This window comes from Vitis riparia, chromosome 16, assembly GCF_004353265.1.
Source record: "Vitis riparia cultivar Riparia Gloire de Montpellier isolate 1030 chromosome 16, EGFV_Vit.rip_1.0, whole genome shotgun sequence".
Classification (NCBI taxonomy): Eukaryota; Viridiplantae; Streptophyta; class Magnoliopsida; order Vitales; family Vitaceae; genus Vitis; species Vitis riparia.
This window is the reverse complement of record NC_048446.1, coordinates 5,109,061-5,123,358: the sequence shown is the minus strand read 5'-3', so window position 1 is coordinate 5,123,358 and position 14,298 is coordinate 5,109,061. Positions and strand designations below refer to the sequence as shown.

The 14,298-nt window shown below is 39.3% G+C and overlaps 1 protein-coding gene across 4 annotated transcripts in view; it reads left to right on the top strand.

Annotated features, from left to right (window-relative positions):
* The window catches only part of LOC117934056 (ATP-dependent DNA helicase SRS2-like protein At4g25120), a 67,013-nt gene that overhangs the window by 2,515 nt on the left and 50,200 nt on the right, over positions 1-14,298 (top strand). For all 4 annotated transcript variants that reach the window (XR_004654415.1, XM_034855650.1, XM_034855651.1 and 1 more), the window contains exons 3-4: positions 76-117; positions 304-467. Coding sequence is in view for 3 of the 4 variants with exons in the window: in XM_034855650.1 (XP_034711541.1) it covers positions 76-117; positions 304-467 (206 nt within the window). In the remaining variant the exon portion in view is untranslated. The remainder of the gene's footprint in view (positions 1-75; positions 118-303; positions 468-14,298) is intronic.

The window sequence follows — 14,298 nt, the reverse complement described above, 5'->3', positions numbered from 1 at the left end:
TCTCTCTTAAGTCACTTGAAATTTTTTCTTCATAAGTTTGCTTTATTATACTAATTGATCTGGTTATGGTGTTAGACTTCTACAATGGTTGGTCGCATTCTTATGCTGCTTAATGAGGTATTACAACTTTTTTTTCCTCTGTCCAAACATTGTGTTCTTATTTGCATCTTTTGATTTTCTTACCATTAAATGAGCATTAGTTATTCTAAATAGCTGGTCAGTTTCTTTTATTTTTAGATGTGGGTATTGTTATTTCTATCTGTTTGATTTTCCTTTCTCCCCAACTGTTTAAAACATGTTTAGGGCATCAGTCCGTCCAACATTCTAGCAATGACTTTCACTACTGCAGCTGCTTCTGAGATGAGTGGTCGAATTGCTGCAGTGGCTGGGAAAGAGACAGCAAAAGAAGTTACAGTTAGCACATTCCACTCCTTTGCTTTGCAACTCTGTCGTTCACATGCTGAGAAGTAAGCATATTTTGAGATCTGGTTGGAATATTTGTGAACATGAAAAAAATACTTGCTTTGGTGCCTCCCCTATAAAATTCCAAAACGTATCCCATGTATTTATAAATAAAGGCCAAAATTGGACAAAGTAGGGATGACAAATAACTTAGAAACTTTTTTTGTCTCATCCAATGGAAAGTTACTATTATTAAATTCTCTATAGAAAAGGCAACTATCATGTGTATATCTAAAGGAAAGGAAGGGACAATGTGTAATAAGAAGCAAATGCAATGCCCCTAGAGAACATGGACTGACCTAAATCCTGCCTCCTAGTGTTCTTGGTAATTTTGGTAAGATATCCATCGATATCATTAATATTTATTGTGACATTTTACGGTTAATATTACAATACACTAACAATTCCGTTTCTGCCTTTTACCATTCTTTTCCACCATGGAGTGAGGTAGCTCAGCAAACATTGCTCTTCAAAATGCAGAACATGTGAATGAATTGAGGAATTGAGTACCACTTGGGCTGTTATATCATGGGTTTTTTGCATGAGGATGTGAGGTACACCAAAAATGGTGGTTTTGGTTGGGGTAATGCAAGAAGACAAATAATCTATGATTTAGTAGAAAATATGGTCCTGTATAGATCAAAATGGAAAGACAAGGCTTGTGAACTGGTCCCTGCTAAATTGAATATGTTGTGCTGACTTGTATAAAAGTGAGGCGAAATCCTAGCATAATAATAAACTTCTCTTCTCTAACCCTTTAATTTTTTTTCTTTTTATTGTCCCAAAATTTTCTCCATCTACTTATAAGGTTGTCGAGATTATTCATTTGCTGAGTTGCTTCTCCCCTCATAATATCCTTTTGTATGATATCTTCAACATCGAACATTTTTTGCCCAGAAAGCTATATCCCATTTCAAAGTTTCAAGTAGCTTTTAAAAGCATTGTTTTCCTTTTTTCATTCCCAATATATTTTGGCTTAATTTATTGCTTGGCTATGCAAGGAGTATGCCATTGAGGCTTGAAACATACTATAAGAGAGGGGAAAAGACTGCTTGGGAGATTTGGCACGATTCTTTGTTAAAACCTGCTTAAAAAGTCTGAGTATTTGGAGTCTAATCACAAGTTACTCTTTTCCTTGAGTTCTTATTTGAGGAGTACTTTGTTGATTTCCAGTTTTGGCCTCCCGGAAAGTTAGTTGGGCTGCCTTTTTTTTTTTCCATGTCTAGATAGTTTGGGTCAGTTTTAAAATCATATATTACTTGGTCTCCAAGTTGATATGTTCCCTAAGTTAACTAGGTTCCAAAACATGAATGTCTTTGTAAGTTACATATTGACATATCTTCAAGGAATGGAGACGTCTTGAAGTCTCCCTGGTATGATGTGTGATTGCATCAAGTCTTAAAATTATCTAGCATTTTTTTCCTTCTTTTCTCACACCTTTTTTATTTATTTTATTTTATATTTTTTTAAATCTATAACTTTGTAGTTATGTTTAACCACCAAGTATGCCTAGACCTATAGTTTGCCCTTATCCCAACTTTTCATGAATCTGTCATACCATGTATCCTTTTTGTGAAGAGGGAAAAGGGAGAATCCCTAATTTTTGTTATTGAAAAACTGTTAATAATACACATTGGACTTGGGTATATATATACATGTTAGTGGGACCCACAATACAATAAGGAAAGAAAAAGAAAATTAAATAACTGAAATAACTGTACACTATCTAACACTCTCCCTCAAGCTGGAACATATATGTTATATGCACCAAGCTTGTTACAAATGTATTTAATTCTAGGACCTCTGAGAGATTTAGTAAAAATATCTACTAGTTGATCATTTGAATTGACAAAACTAGTCGCCACACATCCTGATGCAATCTTCTCTCTAATGAAGTGACAGTCAACTTCAATGTGTTTGGTCTTTTCATGAAAGACTGGATTGGATGCAATATGCAAAGCGGCTTGGTTGTCACATATGAGCTTCACCTGTTCATCCTTTCCAAATCTTAACTCCCGAAGAAGATGTTTCAGCCATATGAGTTCACATGTTGCCAGAGCCATAGCTCGATACTTGGCTTCAACACTAGATTTGACCACTACATCTTGTTTCTTACTCTTCCAGGATATTAGGTTACCTCCAATAAAAACACAATACCTGGAAGTGGAACGTCTATTTGTGGGTGAGCCAGCCCAATCTACATCTGTGTAACCAACAACCTGGGTATGACCTCTATTCTCGTACAACACACCTTGGCCTGGTGTGCTTTTGATATATCGAAGAATGCGGATTACAACATCCCAATGGCTATCACATGGTGACTGTAGGAATTGACCAACAACACTTACAGGAAAAGAAATGTCTGGACGAGTAATGGTGAGGTAGTTCAGTTTACCTACAAGTCGCCGATATCTCCCAGGATCTCCTAAAGGCTCCCCTTGTCCTGGTATAAGTTTGACATTTGGATCCATAGGAGTGTCTACCGGTTTACAGTCTAACATACCGGTTTCTTCCAAGATGTCTAAAGCATACTTCCTTTGGGAAAGAACCACACCGGAACTGGATTGAGCTATCTCAATCCCTAAGAAATACTTGAGTATCCCTAAGTTTTTAGTCTGAAAGTGGGTGAAAAGGTGTTGCTTTAGTTTCTGAATACCATTCTGATCACTGCTTGTAATGACGATGTTGTCCACATAAACTACCAGATAAATACACTGCCCCGAAGAGTTATGATGATAGAAAACGGAATGGTCTGCTGTACTGCGGAACATGCCAAACTCCTGAACAACAGAACTAAAACGGCTAAACCATGCTCGAGGAGATTGTTTCAAGCCATATAGAGAACGGCGTAACCTGCACACTAAACCAAACTCCCCCTGAGCAACAAAACCAGGTGGTTGCTCCATATAAACTTCCTCAGCAAGATCCGCATGAAGGAAAACATTTTTAATATCTAATTGATAAAGAGGCCAAGAACGCATAGCAGCCATGGAGAGCAATAGACGAATAGAGGCTATCTTGACAACAGGAGAGAAAGTGTCACCATAATCAGAACCATAAACCTGAGTATAGCCTTTAGCAACTAAGCGGACCTTAAGGCGATCAACCTGACCATCAGGGCCAACCTTAACTGTGTAGACCCAACGACAACCAACTGTAGATTTACCAGAGGGTAAAACAACGAGATCCCAAGTGCCATTGGAGTGTAAAGTAGCCATTTCATCTACCATTGCCTATCGCCAGCCTGGATGGGAAAGAGCCTTAGGGGTGCTCTTGGGAAGAGAAATAAAAGATATAGTAGAAACAAATGCAGAATTGGATGAAGATAATCGATGGTAACTCAAAAAATTGTAAATGGGATGAGGATTACGAGTAGATCGATTACCTTTCCGAAGAGCAATGGGTAAGTTAGTAGAATGAGGCAGAGCCGGGACAAGAGAAGCTGAAGGGATAGGAAGTGAGTCAATAGGTACCTCGGCCAAAGAAGGAGGAACAATGACATGATGACGACGATGATAAACCTGAAGTGGGCGAGTAGACACTGCATTAGGTGGGGAGATAATGGGAAGGGGTAAGACTTCAGGAACAGGAAGAGACTCAGAGTTGGAGAAGAATGGTGAGTCCTCAAAGAAAGTGACATCAGCGGAGAGAAAGTAACGATGAGTCTTAGAGGAATAACAATGATAACCCTTTTGAAGTCTGGAATATCCCAAGAAGATGCATTTTGTGGCTTTGGCAGAAAGTTTGTCCTGTCTAGGAGTGAGAATATGAACAAAGCAAGTACAACCAAAAACACGAGGAGGAAGGAAATAAAATGGTTGGTCAGGGAAAAGAAGGGAATGAGGAATCTGATTGTGTAATACAGATGAGGGCATACGATTAATTAAATAACATGCTGTAAGAACAACGTCCCCCCAAAAACGAAAAGGAACATTACTATGGAGAAGGAGAGTACGAGTTGTCTCAACAAGATGTCGATTCTTACGTTCAGCTACTCCATTTTGTTGAGGAGTATGAGCACAAGAAGATTGACGAAGGATCCTATGTTGGGACATAAATGAAGTAAACGGTGCAAAAAAATATTCCCTAGCATTGTCACTGCGTAGCACACGAATAGAAATATTGAACTGGGTTTGGATTTCAGTATAAAATTTCTGGAAAATAGAGAATACCTCAGCTCGATTTTTTATTAAAAATAACCAAGTACATCGAGAATAGTCATCAATGAAAGTGACAAAATACTGAAATCCTAAAGTAGACGCTGTCCGAAAAGGACCCCAAACATCAGTGTGGACAAGTTCAAAATGAGACTTTGTCCGATTATTCAAACGCTTTGGGAACGAGAGACGAGTATGTTTCCCAAGCTGACAGGACTCACATGCAAGCGACGACAAAGATGAAAAACGAGGGACCATTTTCTGGAACTTGGATTAACTAGGGTGGCCTAGGCGATTGTGGATGAGGAGGGGAGCATTAGTGAAAATGCAAACTGCAGGAGTTGAAGGCGAGGTGAGGTGATAGAGGCCTTGAGACTCACATCCTATGCCAATCGTCTTCCCCGTACTCCGGTCCTGCAAGGTCACAAATTTATCAGAGAAAGTGATAGAACAGTTAAGAGTGCGAGTTATTTTGCTGATGGAAATAAGATTAAAAGGACACTCAGAGGCATAAAAGACAAAATGGAGAGGTAGGAAAAGGAGAGGATGAGCTAAACCAAAACCTTTAGCCATAGTTTGGGAACCATTAGTTAAAGTAACAGTAGGTAAGGCAGAGGTGGTAGTAATAGAAGAGAAAAGATCCTTATTACCAGATATGTGATCAGAAGCGCCAGAATCTAGAATCCAAGGTCCAAGAGAAGATGTATGGGTAAGATAGGCAGAAACATTACCAGTCTGGGCAACAGAAGCAACAAAAGCTGACTTGGTAGCCTGATAGCGGAGATAGTCATCATATTCACTGTTGGTGAGGGAAATACCCTGAGATGTGGAGGAACTGGGAGGCTGAGGCGGTTGAGGATCAGATGACTAGGCCATGTGGGCAGTGCAGGGAGGCCGCCCATGTAACTGATAACACCGATCACGAGTGTGACCAAGCTTATTGCAATAGGTGCAATGAGGATGTTAGCCTCTACCTCGGTTACTACTGCGTCCTTCTCGAGAGTTAGTTTGAGAAACTAACATAGAAGAATTTGAAGTGTTATCAGATGGCAAAGTCTGAGTGGAGGAGATACGGAGGAGGTGAGCAAACACATCATCTAAGGATGGAACGGAGAAACTGCCAAGAATCTGATCGTGGATGGTCTCAAGATCTGGACGGAGGCCAATAAGCGTAAGAACCATGAAGAACTTGTCAATCTGTGTTGGTTGATCCCCAACATCAGTAGTAAGAGGCATCACGGTCAAGAATTCCTCCTTAAGAGAGGCAATCTGGCTAATATAAGCAAATAAACCATTTCTTGTTGTTTGACATTGACAATAGAAGAAGCCACCTTATAAAGACGTTGGATATCATTCGTGTATGACCCTTTCGTCGGATTCCAAAATTTAAAGTATGTTTTGTAGGCCTGAAGATGAAGTAGAATCTTAGGATCAACTGATTGCCATAACACACTACATAACTGTGCATCTATCTTCCTCCATTGTACTTTGTCAACCTCAGGGATATCCGCCTCCTGCGTAACAAGGTGATCCTCATAACCTTGACCCATAAACCAAAGCTCCACAGAGGCAGACCAGGACAAATAATTTTCACTGCCAACCAATTTCTCCGAAGTAATCATAGGAGATCTAGTTATGACAGAGGAAAAAATGGAACTTTTAGTAGCCATATCTACTTATCTGGAGAACGAAATATGTTTGGATCGAAGAGAGCCCTAATACGGCTTCAGATCGCGGCTGAAAGAAGAAAAATCGAGGATTCGCGGCCGTGAGGGACCAAGTAGTAAAGAAAAACAAATGTGGCACTACTGGAAGGGTAGAAGAACACTTCCTAAGACACGTGCAGGGCTCGGGGTGGAGACGAAGTCACCGGAGGTCGTCGGAAAGGCTGTTTAGAGGGCCGACGGAGACAAAAAACCCCAAAAAATGCACTTGCAGGGCTCGGATGGCATAAGCACAGATGGAGGGTGGCTAGACGGCGTCGGGCGAGGCTGGAGGTGGAAGCACGTGGCCGGAAAGTGCTCCACGCGCCCTCATGCGCCGGGCGTGAGGTTCGGGCCGCCGGAGAAGAAACACGCGTGGCTGAGAATCTCCCTCCGGTGCTTTGAAAAAACTTGAAGATCTCCTCCTTGCGCACCTGATGGTTTGATCGGTGTCGGAAAAGGACTTAGCCGGAAAAAGTCGCCCGAAAAGTTGCTGGCGGTGAGGGTTTTCTGACGGCGATACGGTTGATCGGAAAGCTTTAGGAGATGGGAAAGGTGACCGGAATGAAACACGGTCACTGAAAGGTTTCTCAGAATTGATTCACGGATAAACCGGAAATAATTAGGTTTTTTTTTCTCCTTAGGCTCTGATACCATGTGAAGAGAGAAAAGGGAGAATCCCTAATTTTTGTTATTGAAAAACTGTTACTAATACACATTGGACTTGGGTATATATATACATGTTAGTGGGACCCGCAATACAATAAGGAAAGAAAAGGAAAATTAAATAACTGAAATAACTGTGCACTATCTAACACTTTTTTTCTCTAAAACCCTAGCTAAAGCCATAGTTCGCAAAGAGATTAGGTGCTGATTTTTAATGAAATGGAAGCATTGACCAACTTTGGCAATTATGCTTGTATTATGTGTCAAGCTGATGTAGAAATAATTGGTTATCATTTTTTTGGACTGTCCACTAGCTCTGGCACTTCGGTATAAGCTGTTTAGATTTGTTGGGATTGATTGGGTCTCCCTAAATTGTGACAAAGATGATTGTTATTTTATTTCTTTTAGAAGTCATTTGAGACACCTAATTTCTTGGTGTACAGCCAGTTTCATTATGGTTTGAACTATTTGGCAATAGAGACATGTCATAATTTTTTAAGGACAGATGGAGTTCTATATAAGCTGTTCGGGACTTGGTTTATTTTGTGCTTCTTTGTGACTTCTGCTACATATGACTTTGTTGATACCCCTTTGAGCTTTTTCATGCTAAATTGGAATCATATTTATAGATCCAAGAATTTAGGGGAAGATATTTGGTCTAAGTGGTTTCTACCTCTCTTGGACATTGTATAGTTTAATTTTGATGGATCTTCCTTGGGTAGCTTAGGACAACTTAGGATTGCAAGAGTTTATAGAAATCATTCTGGTACAAGACCTAGAGCATTTTTCTAATCAGCAAAAGATGGTATAATTACTTTGATAGAGATATAAGCTCTTTAGAAGGTTTGTTTAAAACTAAAGCTTCGAGTTTTACGAATTTATCAACTGAGGATGACTTTTTTATTTTCATTTTATGGGTTTCCAAGAGGGAAAGAGGTCCATGGAAGTATGGTGGGTGGATCTAATAAATTATTCATGTTGCAAGTGACTTGAGATGTTCTTTCTAGGATTATGAGTCACTAATTGAGAAGCAAATTATTTAGCTACACAAAGGTGTTAGACACTTTGTATCCTTTGTCAGGAATTTTTTTGCCCCTTAAAAATGTTTAGTGCTCTTGGATTGTAAATTGTTTTGGTTTCCATCATTAGATGTATAGTTTATTTTACTTTCTTCCAATTTCTTTTTGATTCATCTTTTGAAAATCATGGAAGTGTTTCTCATTCTTAATTGAATTATTTGTACTTTGCAAGTTCAGTACAATAAATTATCTTGTTTCTAATAAAAAATTATATATAGTCATGGTGACACATTAAAAGGAGATGTCTAGTTCATTTGTAAACTTTGGAGACTAGGTTGTAGGGGGTTTTATGCAGGCTTATATTGTGCATGATTTATGAGTTGTGCAAAGGTTGCATGTTGGCTCAAACTTGAGAGAATGTATCTTTATCTGCTAGACTTATTTACTGTTATATTGGTTCATGTTGGATATGTTGTGATGGTAAATCAGTTCATTATTAGAGTTGCATTTCTTTGAGTGCATGAGTTATACACTTATGTACTCATAGTTTTTGAATATAAACACTTTGGTCCATGATAATAAGTATGTACAAGGGTGATGGTTGTTGGTTCTTTCAAGCAAAAGCCTTAATTCACAATTGCAAATGGAATTGGACAAATTATTTAGTCTTTTACAGCAAAGATCTATTACTTCAATGGTGTAGCTTGACTTAGTCAATGGACTGGTCAGCTCACAACTAGTATGTTGATATTTTGTGTGTTGAATGAGATCACTTGCTAGATGCTTCACTAAATGACTATTGTTGGATTGTAAGTATGACTAGGGCATTATGTAGCAATTAGTTCTTAATAGTTAATCTTGAAAAGGTTGGCATTTCCAAGGCTGTTATTTGCTTTCATTTATACGTGTGCATGATACTAGATCTATAATAATGACACATCAGGCGCATTTTATATTAAGCCTACGGACTTGTTTATTTGATTAAGAAATTCATGTGGTAAGTATGCTCTTGGTTAATTATATTTGAGCATGACAAATTGGGGTTTGTTATTTTGCAATAGCTATGTGTGTGTGTGTGAGTGTGTAAATAGATATAACTATAGAAACATTTTGTAGGGGGTATTTTTGTCCTTTTTATGCAATCAAATGTGGATGAACCATTCATTTAGAAGAAGTATAGATGGTTGATTGATAAGGTAGGAGATCCTTTTAGATTATTATCTTGGTCATTATCATAGAGGGACACATTTGTAGATATCTAGTAGTTGTTGGGTCAGAGTTTCTCAGCTTAATGTTTCTCATATTTTGGACAACCATGATATTCTAATAGAATATTCTTGTGGTTTATCGGGTATTAGCTAAATTATAGGGTTTGATTGGAAAATTGGTTTTTAAAGGAAGCTAAGATTTTTGGATGACAATTAGATCCTCGATTATGGCTCCATTTAATTTAGTGCACATCGCTTTGAGGTGGGAATATTTTGGCATAAGAAAGGATGAAATTCATTGAGAGCTATTTATGGAAATTAAAGTGGGAAAAGCCAATAAGGAAATTGCCTAAGTTGGTTGTTTTCATGTTAGTTTCAGAAAATGGAAGTTGAGAGTTAGCCAAGGTTTGTTGATGAAACTTTGCATTGCTTTTTAGAATGTTAGATGGGTCAATAAGGGGGAAAAACAGTAAGTTATAAATTCATTTGTATAATCACAAATGGTAGACCTTTGTATGTTTACAAAAAACAAAGGTTCAGTAGATGTTAGTGTGGAATTCCGGATTTATTGATGATTGTAGGATGAAATTAGAAGATATTACAGGCTGTAATTAGAGATTTGCTAGCTGTAAATAGTTGTAGATTATTTTCTATAGATAGAAGATAGTTTCCTCTGTTGTGGGATTTGACAGAGCTTTTTAAGGAATTACCAGGCTGTTGGTAATCTCCTATTTCCCTATAAATGTATATTTCTGCAGAGTAAATAATATGAAAGAAAATTCTCACAATTATCTTCATGGTATTAGAGCAATTCTGCCTGGATCTATCACTTCTTTCTCGGTTTTAATCCAGAACCAATTTTTCTGGGTGCAAACCAATCTTCTTCTTCATCCCAACTCGTTACTTCTTTAAGTTTTGTTTTTGAGTCTAGTCTCTCATAGGTATTACTTTTCCCTATGGCCTCGGAAACTAGCAGCAGCGTTACGGGAACCATGTTTGGCCAGGAACTCGTGAGCAATGGTGGTGCAGAAGGTTCATCATTCCTCATCACTCGGCACAAGTTAACTGGCCACAATTACCATCAATGGGCGAAGGCAGTTCTGATGTTTATCACAGGCAGAGGAAATGATGAATACCTTTTCAGCACTACTGAACCGCCTAAGAAGGATGATAAAAGATTCAAGGTTTGGAACACCGAAAACAATCTGGTTATGTCTTGGCTGATCAATGCAATGGACACAGAAATAGGTCAAAATTTTTTGTTTTATGATACTGCACATGAAATCTGGATGGCAGCAAAGGAAACATACTCTGATAGTGATAATACTGCTGATCTATTTGACATCAAGGGAGCCCTACATGATCTAAGGCAAGGTGAGATGACTGTGACTCACTACTATAACACTCTTAGTCGTTTTTGGCAACAATTGGATGTGTTTGAGACCATGGATTGGGAGTGCCCAGAAGATGCTAGTCAATACAAAAGGATTATTGAAAAAGAAAGGGTCTTTAAGTTCCTATTGGGATTAGACAAATCCCTAGATGAAGTAAGAGGGAGAATCCTTGGAACCAAGCCTCTCTCTACTATTCGAGAAGCTTTCTCAGAGGTTAGAAGAGAAGAAAGCAGGAAGAAGCTGATGATGGGAACAAGGCCATTCTCCAATGTTCAGGAAGGATCAGCACTCATCTCCCAAGGCTCCACAAACATTCAAGAAGGAACTGCCCTTGTTTCCCGAGGATCTACCTATGATGCAAGGCAGAAAAAAGGAAGACCATTGTGTGATCATTGCCGCAGACCAGGTCACACCAAAGAAACATGTTGGAAAATACACGGGAAGCCCACTGACTGGAAGTCAAACAAGGAGAAGGAGGCACGAGCATTTGTGGTAGATCCTGAAGGGAAAAAAAGAAGTACCAATGATTCTGCTCTCTTTAGCAAAGAACAAGTGGATTGGCCGCAAAAGATGTTTAGCCAAGGATCATCCACTAACCCCGTTATCTCAACCGGATCCGCTGCTCAGAGAGGTAACTTCCTAACTGCTTTACACATAAAAACTGAAGATTCATCAGGTTGGATCATCGATTCGGGTGCCTCCGACCACATGACAGGTGATATATCAGTACTCCATGATTGTAGCCCCTGCCATGAGAATTACAAAGTAAGAATTGCTGATGGCTCTCTTTCCACCGTGATTGGTATTGGAAGAGTGATTATTTCCGAGACCCTAACTCTTAATCAAGTTCTTTTGGTTCCCAAGCTCTCATGCAATTTACTATCAATCAGCAAGCTTACCCGAGACCTAAATTGTGTGGCTAAATTCTCTTCCTCTCATTGTTTGTTTCAGGATTTGGCTTCGGGGATGATGATTGGCAATGCTAAGGAAAGCAAAGGACTCTACTGGTTTAGGGTAGCTGGAAAGCAAGACTCTCAAGCACATCATGTATCTTTCTCTACTCCTGATCCTAGGTTAAACCTGTCTTTAGATTCAAATAAAGAAAGTACCATCATGTTACTGCATTATCGCCTAGGACACCCAAATTTTATGTACTTATCAAAGATGTTTCCAGCACTATTTAAAAACAAAAATCCCAAACTTTTCCAATGTGAGATTTGCCAATTTTCTAAGCATTGTCGTAACTCTTATCCATCCCAAAATTACAAACCATCAAAACCTTTTTCCATTATTCATAGCGACATTTGGGGACCCTCTCGTGTTCACAATATCTCTGGGGCTAGATGGTTTGTTAGCTTTGTTGATGACCATACTCGAGTTACGTGGGTATTTCTCATGAAGGAAAAATCAGAGGTAGGTTCTATCTTCAAATTCTTTCATTCCATGATTCAAACACAATTTCAAGCTAAGATCCAAGTGTTTAGAACAGACAATGCCAGGGAGTACTTTAATGTTATACTCGGAAATTATCTTATAGAAAATGGGATTATTCACCAAAGTTCCTGCATTGATACCCCACAACATAATGGGATAGCCGAGAGAAAAAATCGACACCTTCTAGAGGTAGCCCGATCTATTAGGTTTACCACTCATGTCCCAAAACAATTCTGGGGAGAGGCTGTTTTAAATGCTACATACCTAATAAATAGGATGCCTTCTAGAGTCTTGAAATTTGATACTCCATGCCAAACCCTTTCCAAAAACTTTCCTCTAAATCGGATTATAACTGATATACCTCTCAAGGTCTTTGGATGTTTTGCATATGTTCATCTTCCTCCGCATCAACGAAGTAAACATGATCCCAAGTCTGTCAAGTGTATCTTTATCGGTTATTCCTCTTATCAAAAGGGGTATAAGTGCTATTGTCCTTCCACTCGGAAAACCTATAACACTATGATGTGACTTTTCTTGAGAAAGTACCTTTTTACACCAAAACTCATATTCAGGGGGAGAATCCAGTCAATCAGCAAGCAGAATATCAGTTTTGGGATGTGCCCGTGCCTGACTTTGGGGTGCCAGAACCTAATTTTTCCAGTGAACCATCTATGGCACCGGATGGACCACCATCACATCAGATTCAAGGAGACAAGGAGTCCATTGGCAAAGAACTTCAAGTTTACACAAGGCGTCAGAAGAACCCTAAACCAGTGGACCTACATCCTGAGCTTCCTCCTGTGCCTTGTCAAACTAATGACCCGAAATCAAATCCCACCGGAGTCATTCAAGGTAATATTGATTTTCCTGTTATTACTGATGACATTGACTCTATGGATGATCTCAATAGGCCCGTGGCCCATAGAAAGGGAGTAAGATCTTGTACTCAGCATCCCATCTCAAAATTTGTGTCCTATGAGAAGCTATCTCCTAATCTTCGAGCTCTCATCACAAATCTGGAGAGTATTGCTCTCCCATACTGCATACAAGAGGCCTTACAGCATCCTGAGTGGAGAAAGGCAGTGAATGAAGAAATACAAGCACTGCAGAAGAATGACACTTGGAAGATTACGAAATTACCACAAGGAAAACGCCCCGTCGGTTGTAAGTGGGTCTTCAATGTCAAATACAGGGCAGATGGGAGGATAGACCGGTACAAGGCAAGGTTGGTGGCCAAAGGATTTACACAAACCTATGGGATTGATTTTCAAGAAACTTTTGCACCAGTTGCAAAGTTAAATACAATCCGAGTCTTGCTATCCTTGGCAGCCAACCTTGATTGGAATTTGCATCAACTAGACGTCAAAAACGCATTTCTCAATGGCGATCATGAAGAAGAAGTCTACATGCAGATTCCTCCAGGCCTAAAACTCTCCAGTAGCAATGACCTAGTTTGCAAACTTCAGAAATCACTCTATGGGCTTAAGCAATCCCCAAGAGCTTGGTTCGAGAGGTTTACTAAGGTGATTAAAGGAGAGGAATTTTCACAAGGGCAATCTGATCACACTCTTTTCATTAAGAGATCGCCTGGTGGTAAGATTACAGTTCTTATAGTCTATGTTGATGATATAATTGTTACCGGGAATGATGAAGAGGAAATTTCCCGACTTAAAACAGTTCTAAGTAAAGAATTTGAGATTAAAGATCTAGGAACTTTGAGGTATTTTCTTGGCATGGAGGTAGCAAGGTCAAGCAAGGGTATCTTTGTATCACAACGAAAGTATACTCTTGACTTGTTAAAGGAAACAGGAATGCTTGGATGCAAACCCTCTAATACTCCTATGGATCCATTCAACAAGATAGGCTCAAAAGAAGATATGGTTGCTGTTGACAAGGGAAGATATCAAAGACTAGTTGGAAGGTTAATCTACTTATCACACACAAGACCTGACATCAGCTTTGCAGTGAGTATGGTTAGTCAATTTATGAACAATCCCACCGAAGAACATCAAGAAGCTGTATATAGGATACTACGCTACTTAAAGATGACTCCAGGTAAAGGATTATTCTTCAAAAGAGTGGCAAGCCGTGACGTGGAGATCTTCTCAGATGCAGACTGGGCTGGTTCCTTAATAGATAGAAGGTCTACTTTAGGTTATTGTACCTATGTCTGGGGCAATCTAGTTACTTGGAGGAGTAAGAAGCAATCGGTTGTGGCACGCAGCAGTGCAGAAGCGGAAGTTCGTGCCATGGCC